Source organism: Delphinus delphis, chromosome 2 (assembly GCF_949987515.2).
Source record: "Delphinus delphis chromosome 2, mDelDel1.2, whole genome shotgun sequence".
Lineage (NCBI taxonomy): Eukaryota > Metazoa > Chordata > Mammalia > Artiodactyla > Delphinidae > Delphinus > Delphinus delphis.
The window spans coordinates 50,760,650-50,777,273 of record NC_082684.1 but is presented as its reverse complement, the minus strand read 5'-3'; the positions used below and the strand labels follow the sequence as shown (position 1 = coordinate 50,777,273).

At 40.6% G+C, this 16,624-nt stretch overlaps 1 protein-coding gene across 1 annotated transcript; it reads left to right on the top strand.

Moving 5' to 3' along the window:
* The first annotated feature begins 11,952 nt into the window (after positions 1-11,952).
* Positions 11,953-15,505, top strand: ARF6 (ARF GTPase 6). The gene has a single exon (XM_060004599.1). The coding sequence runs from the start codon at positions 12,220-12,222 to the stop codon at positions 12,745-12,747; it is 528 nt and encodes a 175-aa protein (XP_059860582.1). The 5' UTR covers positions 11,953-12,219; the 3' UTR covers positions 12,748-15,505.
* Positions 15,506-16,624: the final 1,119 nt, after the last annotated feature.

The following is a 16,624-nucleotide window of genomic DNA, read 5'->3' as shown; positions in this document are numbered from 1 at the left end:
GTAATGAATTGTGTATATTCTGAAAGGATTCCAGCCATCAAGTTAATTAACACATCCATCACCTCACATGTTTACTTTTTTTTTCTTTTGGTAAGAACATTTAAGTTGTACTCTCTTAGCAAATTTCAATTATACAACACAATGTTATCAACTATAATCACCATTTTATACTTTAGATCCTCCAACCTTATTCATCGCATAACTGAATGTTTGCACTTTTACCAACCTCTCCCTATTTCTGCCACTCACCTGCCCCTGGCAACCATTTTCTATTCTCTGTTTCTATGAGTTCAACTTTTTTTTTTTTTAGTTCCACATATAAATGCGACCACACAGTATTTTTCTTTCTCTGGCTTATTTCACTTAGCATAATGCTCGCCAGGTTCATCCATGTCACAAATGACAGGATTTCCTTCTTTTTAAAGGCTGAATAATATTCCAGTGTGTGTGTGTGTGTGTGTGTGTGTGTGTGTGTGTGTGTGTGTGTGTGTGTGTGTTTTCTTGATCCATTCATCTGTTAGTGGACACTTCGGTTGTTTCCATACCTTGTTTATTGTGAATAATGCTGTAATGAACATGGGAGTACAGATGTCTCTTCCAGGTGATGATTTGTTTCCTTTGGCTATCCACCCTGAAGTGGAATTGCTGGATCGTGTGGTAATTCTACTCTGAATTTCTTGAGACACCTCCATACTGTTTTCCAGAGTAGCTGAACCAGTTTACATCCCCACCAACGGTGCACAAGGTTTCCCTTTTCTCCATATCCCGCCAGCTTTTATCTAGGTTTTTAACTTTTTGACAGTGCAGAAAGCAAGGTTATGGTCTGGCTGTCTGGGGTTTTGCTTTTTCAAAACATAACCCTAGTGACAGTTAATTTTGAGGCACTAAATGTTGGAATAGATTCTGCATTCATTCCAAATGGTATGTCTCAATCTGTCTACGGAACTCCACTCATGGAGCTCAAGCCATTTATAAATTAGTCCTTCGGGGTAACGTTAAACGAGAAAGAGCATGGGGTCTGACGCAGAGGCTTTCTGCCCCGGCGTGGGGAGAAGGCTTGTGGGCAAGCGGGGTCCGGGCTTGCAGCCTCAGCAACTATCAGGCAGGGCCGCACAGCCCGGAGACAACACCTGAGGAGGAGATCCGACGCGGCCGAAGAAAAGAAGGCGGAAAGACCACCAACCAACGAGAGGAAGAACGCGCCCAGGGGACTGCCGCCGCCGCGGACCCCCAAGCAAGCCCCTCCCACTACTGAGGAATGGGAGAGGAGCCTGGGCGGGAGAGCTCCTCGGAAGCGGGGAAGGCGGGGCCAACGGGAGAGGGAGAGGCGGGGCCACCAGGGGAGGAGAGGAGAGGCGACGGGGGCCTGGGGAAGGTGGGGACACCGGGGCGGCGGGTGGAGGGGAAGGGGGCGAGAGGCGGGGCCACCAGGGGAAGGAGAGGCGGGGCTTTTCGAGGACCGAGAGGCCGGACCGGCAGGGCAAGAGAGGGGAACCGCCAGGGGGCGAGGCGGACAAGGTACCAACTGAGACGTCGGTCCCTTGGATCTCAGTCCAGTCCTGGGCTGCGTTCTCCCAAAGAAGGCTCCCGGGCCCCGCCCTGTGGCAGATTTGTTCGCGGCTCCTTACGGCCGCAGGATCCTTTGCTGCTGCGGGCAGGATTTTCATTACGATAGGTTATTTGCATATCACAGACATGCCCCTGTGGGCTGACCCTGATTCTATTACATTTAATAAACGAACCATGGATTAACGAGAATTAACGCTTTGACGTAATAAACATTTACGTCTTGGCCACACTCTGCTTGGAGGAAAAGCCTTTAATATAGTTAATACACAATATCTCACAATATCTATCGTCGACCCAGAAACTCATTTCTTGTGGCAGGTTTTCAAATATCAGAATAAATCCTGACAGTGGACACAGTTACTTATACGGCGTCACGCTGCTAGACCTATAAATATAAGTTAAACTTGTGGGGTCATTTTCCTCAATTTGAATATGTTTTCACTTTCATCCGACAGTTCTGCTGAAGTGTTTTAATGTTTAAGAACTTAGTAGAACTCCATTACAGCATGGCTATTTGTTACATTGATTCTGATCTGACGTGGAATAAATCACGTCCCCAAACCAAAACTTAATACATAAAACTCCCTATATTTAACAAACTTTATCGATTCTATCTCTTTACACCAGTGTGACAAAAGCTTTCTGCTGTATTTAATTTATTCGTTTTTAAAGTATTAGAATAAATTAGAATGTTTCATTTTCATCAGATAAAGTTTGAAAGAGTGCTTCCTTTGTTTGAGGACCCTGTAGACTTAGCCTAATGTCACACCCTGCCAGAATAATTGGCAAATTGATTTGCTTTTTCTTAAATTTCAAGTCTCAAGGTTAATTATTTATCGAGGTTAATATATTTGAACAGCCTGGCTTTTGGTAGGAAAACAAATACTTTAAACTGCATACAGCTTATACTGACTAAGGTGAGAGAGGATCAAGATAACATTCTTTGTTTGAATCATTCATTCAGGCATCCAACAATTAACCATTGAGCACCTGCTATGTGCTAGGTGTACTGAAGTGTCAACTATTATTTTAATATCAGGGATAAAGGTTAGCTTTGAGAACAAAAGTGTAAACAGAGAATCAAGGAAGTTGCTTGACATGATACAAATAGTCTAAGATATAGGCTTTTGTCCATTCACCTTGGACCCTGAGGAAAGGTCATAATTTCTAAGAGAAGAATGATTGGAAAGGTTCTGATCTTGCATGACTGCTGGTCTCTGGGTATGACTAATATAAAAATCCTAGGGCTTTCCCTATGTAGAGGTGGTGAGGAGGGTAAGATCTTCCCCTTGAATCAGTGGAAGATCACTGAGGCCTTCTGAGGTTCAAATGGCAATGAACTTTCACTTTTATCTTGGAGGGGGAAATTTCAAACTTTCTGAGTGTGGTTTAGACAACTTCCTATTACTTGTTGAGATTTTATGATGTGATGGTTGAATATATAGCACCATGGTGCTTGCTAGGGGATGCTTTATAAATACATTATGTTATCACAAGTCACACTGTTAATAATTAAACCATATTGTGTTAATATCAAGTTTTTTGTGTATGGCAATTTATGATCAAAGTGATTCGTAGTTTCCGCAGAGGTTGCTTTTAGGGCTAATGTGCCCTGAAAGTAACCCTGTTTATACAGAATGTACTGAAGGCACAGGCTGCTTGTGCCTGTTCAAATGGACCCCCTTGTACAATGGCAGAGCTCTAATTCATTTTGTGGCCCAGCTCATTTCCCAAGGGGCCATGGCCTGGCATGTGGCAAGAAACGAAGAAAGACAAAACCACTACATATTAGTTGCAATATTCTGTAAAAGGAGACAACCTATAGTCACCATGTTGTATGGAGAAACAGTATTACATATTACAAAAGGGTATTTATATAATCAAAACAAATGTATACAAATGATGAGTTATTATTTATCATTATTAAAATGAATATTAGTGCTCTTGTACAGTAATATATAATATAAACTAGAAGAGTGATTTATCCTTTGTGATAAAAAATTTATTAAACTTGTAAGTCCCTTTATGCTTTCATTCATTCATTCTTTCCTCTGTCATTAATCATTAAGGAAATGCAATCAAAACCACAAATGAGATACCACTTCACACCTACTAGGATCGTATAATTTTTAAAAAACTGGATAATAACGAGTGTTGGCAAGAATGTGGGGAGCTCTTGTACATTGTTGGTGGGAATGATGCTGTGAAAAATGGTTTGGCAGTTCTTCAAAAAGTTAAACATACAATTACTATATGGTCCAGTGATTCCACCCGTAGGTATATACCCAAAAGAATTGAAAACAAAAAGTCAGTTATGTGTATATGGACGTTTGTTGCAGCATTATTCACAACAGCCAAAAGGTGGAAACAACCCAAGTGTCCAAGAAAACTGGGCGGACAAAATATGGTATTATGGAAATATTACTCACCCATAAAGAGAAATAAAGTTCTGATACATGCTACACCATAAATGAACCTTGAAAATATTATGCTAAATAAAATATGCCAGGCACAAAAGGATGTATATTGTACTAGTCCACTTATATGAAATATCTAGAAAAGGCAAATACATAGAGACAGAAAGTAGAGAGAGGCTGAGGGGAGCAGAGAATGAAGGGTTATTGCTTAATGGATATAGAGTTTCTGTATTGGGGTGATGAAAAAGTTTGGGAAATAGCGCTATAAATTTCCCTTTCAGCACTGCTGTACCTGTGTCCTCCACATTTTTATACATTGTATTTTCATTTTCATTCATTTCAATGTATTTTTTTTCCCTAAAGACTTACTCTTTGACCCATGGATTATTCAAAAGTGTGCTGTTTAGTCTCCAAGGGTTTTGAGATTTTCCTGTTATCTTTCTATTATTAATTTCCAGTTTGATTTCATTGTGGATAGAGAATATACTCTGTATGATATACAGTTCTTTAAAATTTGTTTTATGACCCAGGATATGGCACTTGATAAGAGTGTGTATTCTGGGACTTCCCTTGTGGTCCAGTAGTTAAGAATCCGCCTGCCAATGCAGGAGACACAGGTTTGATTCCTGGTCCAGGAAGATCCCGCATGCCGTGGAGCAACTAAGCCCGTGAGCCACAACTACTGAGCCCGTGTGCCACAACTACTGAAGCCCGCGCACCTAGAGCCTGTGTTCCACAACAAGAGAAGCCACCACATTGAGAAGCTCATGCACCGCAACAAAGAGTAGCCCCTGCTCTCCACAACTAGAGAAAGCCCACGCACAGCAACAAAGACCCAACACAGCCAAAAATAAAAATATATAAATAATAAAAATAAATTAATTATAAAAAAATTTTTATAAAGAGTGTGTATTCTGTAGTGTTAGGTGAAATGTTCTATAAATGTTGATTATCTTGTTGGTTGATGCCATTGTTGAGTTTTTCTATAAACTTGTCATTTTTCTGTCTAGTTTGTTCTATCAATTATTGCAAGAGAGGTACTGAAGTCTCCAACTATAATTGTGGATTCATCTATTTCTTCTTTCAGTTTTATCAATTTTGCTTCACACATTTATGTTCACTTATTATTGTTTATAATTGTTTCTAATGCTTCCTCAGCAGACATGTAGAACCAAATCAGACAGTGTGATAAATTTTTGCTGCAATCATCAAACATAATTTAGAAAACTCAAAGAAGAGAAGGAAAAACTATTGTATTTACCTATATTTTTACTTACAATGTTCTTTCTTTCTTCCTGATATTCCAAGATTCTTTTTTAAAAAATTCTTTCCTGGGCTTCCCTGGTGGCGCAGTGGTTGAGAGTCCGCCTGCCGATGCAGGGTACACGGGTTCGTGACCCGGTCTGGGAAAATCCCACATGCCGCGGAGCGGCTGGGCCCGTGAGCCATGGCCGCTGAGCCTGTGCGTCCGGATCCTGTGCTCCGCAACGGGAGAGGCCACAACAGTGAGAGGCCCATGTACTGCAAAAAAAAAAAAAAAAAAAAAAAAATAGAATATGGCTGTGACACAGTCCCTAGTTAGGAGGATATGGACCCACTGGGAAAAGACATACTGATATGGTCTTCCTTCAGATCTGATTTTAAATTCTTAGGAATAAGAATCTGATTAGCAAATTAGGATAATGAGTCTATCTGTGGTCCAGCTGGTATGGCCAGAGATGTATGTGTGGAAGGGTCACATGGAAAAACCAGTAGGACAGGAGTGTTCTTGTGGATGGGGATGGCCATTTCCAAAGACAGCCTAAAAGTGACCAATAAACTGGGTATCTTGTTCTATTCCTAGAATCTTTGATATACCGTTAACAATGTATCTATATTGAAATTGTTATAAAGTCCCAGGTTAACCTTCTTATATAACCAACATTACTACTGTGAAAGCAAGTTGAATTCATGACTTATGTTTCTTATAACGTTTAAAAGATATACTAAGCAGCAGAAAGACCCATTTTTACATTTGGAAATAAAGCTGAACATCAGAAACTGCTTCAAAGGCTCTAGAACTTTCCTTTTCCAGCATCAATCTAGTCAGTTTGGGAAGTCAGCACACAGGGTAGCAGGTTTTCCCATGGTGAAGAGAGCACAGGAACTGTCACCCTAGTTCACCTGAGAGAGTCACAGCACCATTGCCCCTAGTTTATTAAATTGTCATGTTACCCTTGAAGCCAGTCTTTAGCTCAGCAGACTTACGTTATTTAACTATTATTTGTGGACACATAATCCAGGAGGTGTCTTTCTAAGCCTTTTGGAATATAAATCTTTCTTGCTTAAAATGGAAACAAACTCATAAATTTTGCCCAGCTAAGCCATTGTTAAACTGGTTATAGTGTAACATTTACCTAGGATTTTACAACCATTTCCACACTCATAAATCTTGGTCATTGTGTTCAGAACTGTATATTAGAGTAGGAGCAACTACAGACAATAATATACTGATGGTCCAAAGGTACTGAATAGCAAAAACTGTTCCACTGTTTATTCTTGGTGCACATAAAAAAAACAAAAGTTTATGGAGGAGGAAATCTCATATAAATCTACCTGGTTATGCTTTTCTAAGGAATTCTTCCTTTCAACCCAAACCTGGGTTTTGGATTAGGTTACGGTATCAGTTTACAACATTGTCAAGTTCTGCTTTTCAATACAATCCTCTTCTTTTTTCCTTCCTTCCTCCCTTCCTTTTTTCTATCTTCCTTCCTTTCTTCTTCTTTCCTACTCACTTTTTCATTCATTCATTTATTCTCTCTTTGAAACAGCACTATGTGGCATTTAAAACCATTTAATTATTTGGTTTCTAATCTATAAACAGTTTTAAATTTACTGACTTACCAACTGTTTCTTGAGATTTGAAATACTGATTCTTTTCTCTGGATTCTGTAACATGGAAAGTTCTTCCACTTTTCTTTTACCACCAACCTAGCCATATGGAGCATCTCCTTGGGAAGCTGAATCTCTAACCAGCAAGTCAGAAACTAAGGCAGATCAAATGCAAAATCCCATGCTAGAGGCAAGGAGTATACACAGAGCTAAAACTGCATGATGCCTTAAAATTAGTAAATCTACTTGTTTAGTACCATTGTGATGCATTCACCAATTAGGGGTCACTGTTTTGCTTATATGCTGTTTTCTTCCTGTATCTCTAAGAATGAGGGAAAACAAAAACAGAAATGAAACAAGACAAAGCAAAAGACAAAACCTATAAATTAGGAAATTTAAAGCTGGAATGACTATAAAGACAGGACAAGGATTTTTAGCCCTCAGATCTTTGGTGTCCCTTGAATGTCTTCCTCAAGGGCACACTGTGCACCAACACACTGCTATACAGTATGTTATTGTACAATAACAACATAGCTGCATAACTGATAGCACAGGGCCCAACAAATGTTACTGCACACACCGCACGCACTGTTGTGTTATTACTTAATTACAAGGTTTGGAGTATTCAGTCAATTAAGCAGTCTAAACGATTTAGCCTCTCTGTTTTAAACAAGTGTCTTTTTCAGAGAATCAATATTGTAAACTAACTATCTGTCAGTTTAGGCCAAAGTAATAATCCTGCTTTAGCTTAAAAACACTCTTCTGATATTGAAAATTAAATTTCTGAGATTATATGCTTCTTCATAACAGGGGATGTTATGAATAGTTCCAGGATATGAAATGTTTCTCACTCCAACAATTTTACTGATTCAAATGGTTAATTTGAAAACAACACATTCATAAACTTCCATGAGAAGGAACATAATTTTAACAGATTAGAAATAATGATGATTCTATAATTTTACATGTATGACTCTATTTTCAAATGACCATCTAATGGGGAAATTACTAACACAATCAGATGTTCAATTCGTAAAATGTTGGTAAAAGATTTCATTTTGAATTCTTTAAATTAAAATGTGTATTATTCAGGGTTCTTATTCACAGTCAAGAAAAACTGACCCTGATTAACTTGAGCAGAAAATAATTTTATTGGAAATGTATCAAGAGGGCCCACAGAATTGTCAGGAAGGCTGTAGAGACAGGGTAGAAAAGGCACTGCTAGGACTATGTCATAGAATTGATGGCTTTAGACATGTCCTGCTAGTGTTTTCACTGTGACACTTGTTGTCATTGGCATTTCTGCCATTGGATATCTGCCACCATGCTGCTGGACTCAGTCACTCTGAACACTTGTCCCAGCAACTGTGGAATTTTGAATCTCTCAAAATTCAAAGCCTGGACTAGGACATTGATTACTTAATTGGTTGAACCCAGTTCACTTACCCAAACCCTAGCTACCAGGGAAATAGGAAAACGAATATCTATTTGCCCCCCTTCATCTTTCCTTCTACCTAAATTGTGATTCAGTCAAATAGAAGTGTTTGCATACTGGGCAGCCAAATGGGAAGTATCCACAGACAAGTTTTAGTCTAGAGCTTATGACTTTGATCATCCTATGGTTGCCAAGTGTCTTGTCTTACTTTCTCTTCACTTAATGTCTTACTTTCTCTTCATTTAATGGTGTTGACTAGTTGATGGGGCTCTATTAATAATTCAATAAATTTAGCTATAATTATAGTATATTTTCAAAACACTTTTCTTTGCAAGAATTTAGAAATATTTATGCCTTTGTCTGACAGGTCTAATGCCTTGGTAACTTATAATGGATTATTGTGATTAAAGTTTTTGCACTATACTATGCAAAACTGTGTGTGTGTGGGTATACATCTTGGGGATGAGGAATAAGAAAATAAGTAAAGCTCAGAATTCATAGAAATTTTTGATGTGAAGGGAAGTTAGCAATTAGTTCAGTGCTTCTCAATCTTAGCTATATATTAGAATCACTCAGGGAGCCTTAAAAAAATACTGGGGGTAGAACCTTGATCACAGATATTTTGACTTAATTAACCTGGGGTGGGCTCAATAATTTATACAGTCTAAAAATGCCCCAGCTGATTTTAATGTGCAGCCAGAGCTGAAAACCATTGATCTAGTCCAGCTTCCAGAGTTCACACAATAGAGAAAAGAACACCAGACTTGGATCAAAGAAGTGTTAATTCAAATCTCCTCTGTACCGTTTATAGACCTTAAGAAAGTTGCTTACCCTCTCAGTGCCTCGGCTCCTTCAACTGAAAAGGAGAATAACATATACTGCCCTAATCAATTAAGAGAGATTTCTCTATTGCAGGAACAGAGAAATTGATGATCAATGAGGATGAACAAATTACCCAAGTTAAACCTAAGTCAAGAAGTATTGGGAGTGGGCTTCCCTGGTGGCGCAGTGGTTGAGAATCTGCCTGTCAATGCAGGGGACACGGGTTCGAGCCCTGGTCGGGGAAGATCCCACATGCCACGGAGCAACTGGGCCCGTGAGCCACAACTACTGAGCCTGCGCGTCTGGAGCCTGTGCTCCGCAACAAGAGAGGCCGCGACAGTGAGAGGCCTGCACACCACAATGAAGACTGGCCCCTGCTTGCCACAACTAGAGAAAGCCCTCGCACAGAAACGAAGACCCAACACAGCCAAAAATAAATAAATAAATAAATTAAAAAAAAAAAAAAAGAAGTATTGGGAGTAAGTTAAGGATGTAATTTAGCTTTTTCTATTCACTTGTGCCACCAGACTATGTTGCCCCAGTGTTTATTTTTATGGTCTGAAGCCATAACTATTAAACAATTTGCTAAAATATCAACTGTAATTAAAACTTTTGTTTTTAGTTCTATCTTTCCCATTTTTAATATTGCTGAAAATGAGATGAAGTCTTCTGAGCTTCCGAACAACTGTGTGAAGTACTCAGGGAGAGAGCATAATTTGGGGGTTAAGAGGATCAGCTGTAGATTCACCATTTAATCTCAACTCTGTGACTTTCAAAAAATTACTCAACCTCTTTGACCCTCAGTTTCCACTAACACTCAAAGCTACCTCACATGGTTGCTGCGCAGGTTAAAGTAAAATATTTAAAGTAATTTAGTACAGTGTTTATGACAACAATCAATAAATAGTGACTATTTTCATTCGAGATGATATTCTTCATCTCGTTCAACAGATAAAAAAATGAAGTTTACAAAGACTGAAAGGATTCACAGCTATAAAACGGAGGGGTAACACTCTGAACCCCAATCTTCTGACTCCAAATCCTTCTGTCAGTTTTAAGATAGGGCATACGTATTAAGGCAGATGGTAAGTAAATTAAATCATTGCCAGAATATTAATAACTTAAGTAAATTTACTTCAGGCTGAAGTAAATTTAAGTAAATTTACTTCAGGCTGAAGCTTGTAAGGTTATCATTTAACCAATCTACCATTATCAAACTGTCTTACATTGTGACATAAAAAGTATGTTACCTTATGTTATTACAGCATCTTCTTAAAAAAACACACACACACTGTTTTCCTGTTTTTCCTCCCTTTGGTTTATTTACATTTCAAGCTTTCACTTTTTGAACTTTACGTCTAACTTTACGTCTAACTTTTTTGAACTTTACGTCTAACTTTACCACTAACCATTCGATACAAAAAGGTTGAAGTTTTCTACAAACATTATTTAACCATCAGATGGGGTTTGCGGACAGAAAGGTCAGTGTTACACTCAGTTTACACAGGAGGTAACTCAGTAAGGTTAAACGTCCAAATCCAGGCGACAGAAGTAGTCAGTCTTTCTGATTCTAAATCCTACGCTAAGATTATATCGTCGAGGCTTCTTAAAGTTAAGAATGAGTGGCTGGGTGAGAAGCTACTACTAATCACACTAAAAGGAGATGATATTTAAATATTAAAAATGACCACCTTCTAAAAAGTTGAAAAAGCGGCAAGGCACGGGAACTTTTGATAATACTGTAATTTTTAAGAAACGTGGACTGGTCCTGACGAGATGTGTAAGATAGGGCTCCAATGTCCAAAAGACGGGCTTCAGAGCAAACCCAAACCCAGTAAAAGCGCCGCACTGACTGGCAGATTCCACGCGAACCACTAGCCTCCCACGTGTCTTTCAGGAAACGCACAGAGCACGAGGGATAAAGGGAAGCCAAAAAAGGCTGGGGGAAAGGTAAAAACAGCGGCTAGGGCTTCCCTGTGAGACTGAGGGCACACGAAGGCTGGGGCGGGCTGGAGGGAAGTCGCGGAGCATCTGGCAGGCACCAGGGTCCGAGAACAGGCCTGGAAGCAGCACAGGGGAGGCGTTCGTCAGGGGAGCAGGCGGTCCGCGGGCCCCACACCGTGGAGCTCCGCAGTGGATCGGCTCTTCTGGTTTGAATGGGGGCGGAGGCGGAGACAGCGCGGAAGAGGAATGCAGAGAGTGGACAAGACGCTAGAACAGCGACAGGTGGCCGCGGGTGAGAGTCCGAGATTCGCGGGGGTGGGGGCTGGCCGCACCTGCGAGCCCTCTGAGCCGCCGTAGCCCCGCCCCTCCGCGCGTGGCGCCCCGACGCTTAGCGCGCGGGCTGCTCTCTTTACAGAGGTCGCTCTTGTCCGAACGGGCGGCCTCTGCTGCGCCTGCGTGGTCGGGAGGGGAAGTGAGGCGGTTTCCTCGGCGCCTTTTCCGGCGGCGGCGGCGGCAGAGCTGGGAGGAGGCGGTGGAGGCCGGAGGGAGCCCGCGCTCGGGGCGGCGGCTGGAGGTAACCTCCTGGGCTGAGCTGGCAAGGCGGGCCCCCTCGGTCTCCACTCTCCTCTGGGGCTCTAGCAGTAACTTCCTTCTCCTTGTCTCTGTCTGCAGGCAGCGCACCGAGTTCCCGCGAGGATCAATGACCTGACGGGGCGCCGGAGCCGCGCTGCCTCTCGGGTGGCCTGGGTCGCTGGTGAGCGTGGTGCTCGCGGACCGGGAGCCGGGCCGAAGGGCCGCAGTCTCCCGCGGCGGAGCGAGTAGAAGGCGGAGGAGCGGGAACCGCGGCGGCGCTCGCGCGGCGCCTGCGGGGGGAAGGGCAGTTCCGGGCCGGGCCGCGCCTCAGCAGGGCGGCGGCTCTCCCGGCGCAGACTCAGCGTCCCGGCGGCCGCGGCGACTGGAGGAATCAAGTTGTGCGGTGGGTGATGCCCGAGTGAGCGACGGGTCCGGGCCTCTTCTCCGAGGAGGCGACTCCCACGCAGGCCGCACGGGCGCCCTCGCGATTGGGAGGCTCCGTTTCGGTTTCGCGGCGGCGGCGGCGGCGTTGTTGGCGGAGGGGACCCGGGACACCTGAATGCCCCCGGCCCCGGCTCCTCCGACGCGATGGGGAAGGTGCTATCTAAGATCTTCGGAAACAAGGAAATGCGGATCCTCATGTTGGGCCTGGACGCAGCCGGCAAGACAACCATCCTGTACAAGTTGAAGCTGGGCCAGTCGGTGACCACCATCCCTACCGTGGGTTTCAACGTGGAGACCGTGACTTACAAAAACGTCAAGTTCAACGTGTGGGATGTGGGCGGCCAGGATAAGATCCGGCCGCTCTGGCGGCATTACTACACCGGGACCCAGGGTCTGATCTTCGTAGTGGACTGCGCCGACCGCGACCGCATCGACGAGGCCCGCCAGGAGCTGCACCGCATTATCAATGACCGGGAGATGAGGGACGCCATAATCCTCATCTTCGCCAACAAGCAGGACCTGCCCGATGCCATGAAACCCCACGAGATCCAGGAGAAACTGGGCCTGACCCGGATTCGGGACAGGAACTGGTATGTGCAGCCCTCCTGTGCCACCTCGGGGGACGGACTCTATGAGGGGCTCACATGGTTAACCTCTAACTACAAATCCTAATGAGCCTCTTCTCCGCCCATCCCCCGGAAGGAGAGAAATCAAAAACCCATTCATAGGATTATCGCCACCATCACCTCTTTCAGTTGCCACTTTCTCTTCTTTGAATTCGAACTCTGGAGTTACCGTTCTGCGGTTTGGGGGAGGGGGTTAGGGGTTTTCTTTTTTGTTTTGTTTTCTTTTTTTTTTCTTTGCTTTGCGTTAGGATGCTCTGATCTGACTTTTTTGACATGAACACAAAGTGCTAGATGCTCTTGTTGACTTCCAGCAAATGGGATGGGGGAAATATAGCAGTTCTTGGTAAATTCCTTTATAATAATGGTTTGATTTTTTTATTTCGAGAGAATCTTCTTTTCCAATGTATGCTTTTTTCCTTTTTGCCCAGTTTCCTTATCACTTGCTGTAGATGGCTTATTTTGCATTCATGCAGACTGTGTTGCAAGTCTGTTTCATCTAGTAAACTGAAAATTATTGCTTAATCAAACTGCCGTTTGTCTTTTATATTTAAGGCCTTTTTCCCCTCCCTTATGAGTTCTGACTTTAACTTAGTAAATTCAAATGTGACCTTTTATATCTAAGACCAGTATAGTAAACAGCCCACGGTGGCAAATAATGAGTAATATCATTGTAATATGTTCCAGTTGCACATCACTGTGTTAAACAGGTAATGTAAGAAGTTCTTTGAAATTTCAACTCTTAAGTTCTGAAACATACATCATGCATGAGTAAGGATAAAACTCAAGTTCCCCGTTACATAGCTAACTTACACTGCATAAAACTATGAAAATGTAACCTGTCAAGGACACAGATTTTTTTTTTCACTGCAAAGTTAGCAACTTTGCTGTGTTTTCCCTTTTTTAACTTTAAAAATAGACTTTTCCAGAAAATGGAGCAATAATGGTGTATGCCACACACAGATGAAATATTTGTAGATATTTTAAGTGACTTTTGGGCAAAACTGGAATATATACTTTTACCGTGTTTCAAATGTCTAAGACCAATAGTTTTTAAATTACTAGAATGTTTATTCATGAATAAAGCATTTAACAGTTCAAATTACATGCACCTTTTACCTAGCTGGAAAAAAAAATTCGTGTTTCCACATTACAGCAATTGATTAAGCTGAAGATACAAGTCTTTTTTTTTTAATAGATGAGTGATCCATATCTCCATTAATTAGAACACTGGAAAAGATGTTTTATGGAAAAGGTATTCTGTTTGATTAACTCATGCTAATAGTCAGATATCCTGTTGGTTCAATAATACACTATCTCCTTTGAGAAAGGAAATGTGATGAATGAATGATGTGTAGACTTGAGGAATGACAAAAGGGGAAGTAGGATGCAGAGGAAGAACCTACAGATGACAATGAATGTAAACTTACTTTTCTTCAAGGGTAAGCAGTGTGCTCACTGGTGATATCTAGATCCTAACAAAATTACTTGCTTAGCTGGTTAGGACCAGTAACTAGATTATTGAGACCACTATGATAATACTTTGAACCAAATGTTAATGCTTGATACAGAATTGTGTAGCAGCATCTGGTTCTTACATAGCCTTAAGGATTCATTTTAGAGATCCTCAAGGAATTAAACTTAGGGAATTCAGAAATGTAGACTGCAAAGGCAGTATACAGGAAAAGGTGGAGTGGGTTTTGTTTATGAGGGTGTCTGAAAACTAAAATTGAACGGGATATCATGGTATATGATTGGACAGTATTGGTCCTTCATGCTTTGGCCATATTGTATAATGGAGCTTTTACCAAAGATGTATGAGAAGTATAAGGCTATAGAAAGTTAACTCTTCAAAGTAAAACTCTTGACAAACATTTTACTTAAGGCAGATGAGAAGAGGTGCTATGTTGTAGGCTCCTAATGGTGCAGAGGGATTTTTGAATTCAAATGCAACTAAAGTATGAAGTTCTCAGTTTCACTTTAGTAGAAGTATCTCTAGAAATGAAGCTGACACACATCTAAGAACATTTTAGTTGCTTTTAAAATTCCCATAGCTCCATCATAAATTTAATTACTAGTGTTTTAAACGATTACATATTAAGGTACATAAACATGGGTTATATAAATATCAATGTTATAGTAACATCCTGAAGCGACAAGCACAAAGGTATAAATGCCTAAACTGGAGGAAACTTGAAACCCTCATGTTAATTCGTAAATGTAGTATTTCTAACTTGTGACAGACAGATTGGTAGGCAGCCATTTTTTGTTTGTCTTAAAATAACTGGGGGCATAGTTAAAATTTTATACATCAAGTGATTGCTATGGAATGTTGCAGGTGAGATGTGGTTATTTTTAGTTTATTTGAAATGTCTTAACTGAAGGTGGGGGGAGGAGGGAAAGCAAATATTTGAAATTTGGAAAACCTTAAACCTTTTGCTAAGAAATTGTAATTTTCACTTACATTTTCTTTAAGGATATAAAAGGTTGATAATTGATGTAGTTAAATTGAATCATAACCACTGATGATCATGGGGCAGGTAATTATAGCCTGCAAAAAAGTTACAATCTAAGAAGTTAAGAAATAAGATCCTGAAGTTTTTGTTTAATTGCATCAATTTCTGTATTTTATGTGAATTTATAAACTGAAGTAAGTTTCAATGAGGTTAATCTTGTCTAATATAAGTAAATGAGTCTGTAGACTGTGATCTCCCCAAACTAAAAAGTACAGTACTTGGAATTGTGTTCTTTATGGTTGTAGTGTTGGTAAAGCACTAATATGCAGAAAATAAAGGAATTACACAGTGCAGTTTCTCACGTTACGTTACTCGTTTGAACTAGATTAAGTGGGACGTGTGGTGTGTTGGGCCATGTTATTCTCCAGGGATATATGGTATAAAGTAACTTAGTTTGGGAGTCACCTAGCTTTTATATGAAGAAAAAAGAGAATGTTTGGTTCTTATAATCCTGGCTATATAGGAGGTTTTGCCCTGATTTAGTTACACCAAATTTAATCTGATTTTATGATAACTTAGGACACAAAAGCAGTTGGAAATTTTTTAAAAATGAAAGTTCTATAGCAGTTTTTATTATGCTACTGCTTTTTCAGAAATCACAACCTTTGAGTTTTTAGGACAGAACTGTGTCTCTAAAGAATTGGCCTACGGAGTAGTCTTAACCCTTGACAATTGACTTTTGGATTTTAGTAAGTTTGTCTTTCAGAAACCAAGGTTGCTTGTCTGATAAGAATGGCAGAACTGTAGCCATTTAGAAAATAAAATAGTAGATGAAGAATAACTTGTTGGATAAAGGGGTTTTTAAACACAGTCCCTTTCCTTGTAGGCCTCCCTTCTTGTATTAGCAATTTTTGTAGTTTGATTTTAGAATATCTTAGTGTGATCTCTAGTGTGATTTAACTCCCACATTAATGTTGTTAATGGCTATCAAGTATCAATTTACCAGAGATAGCAGTAGAAGATATTTTACACTTTAGTGAGTTTCTATGTTTTTATATAATTTAGAAATATAGTAGCCATAATCTGAATGGTGGTGGAGCTTACTAAATTCCCAAAGTTATTTCCTCTATACCTTGCCAAATATATATGTGGATTATGATATAGCAGATCTTTCCTTATAGGTAAAAATTGTAAAACCACATATAGCAATTAAAAATAACTTGTCTAATCACTGAGCCTAATGTATTTGGAGTATAATATTCAATAGAATCTAGCCTTTTGCTTTGCTTATATTGAATGGTAAAAGACAAAGTAGGAAAGATTTGCAATTACAATATTAAGAAATTTATAAAACGGGAATGTTGGGAGATGGAGTGATAGAAGAGGCAAAGTAACTTTTCCCTCCCCACTTTGCTAAACTTGAAAGTTGCCAGACTAGATTAGTGAGTTGAATGGTCAGGGAATAAATAC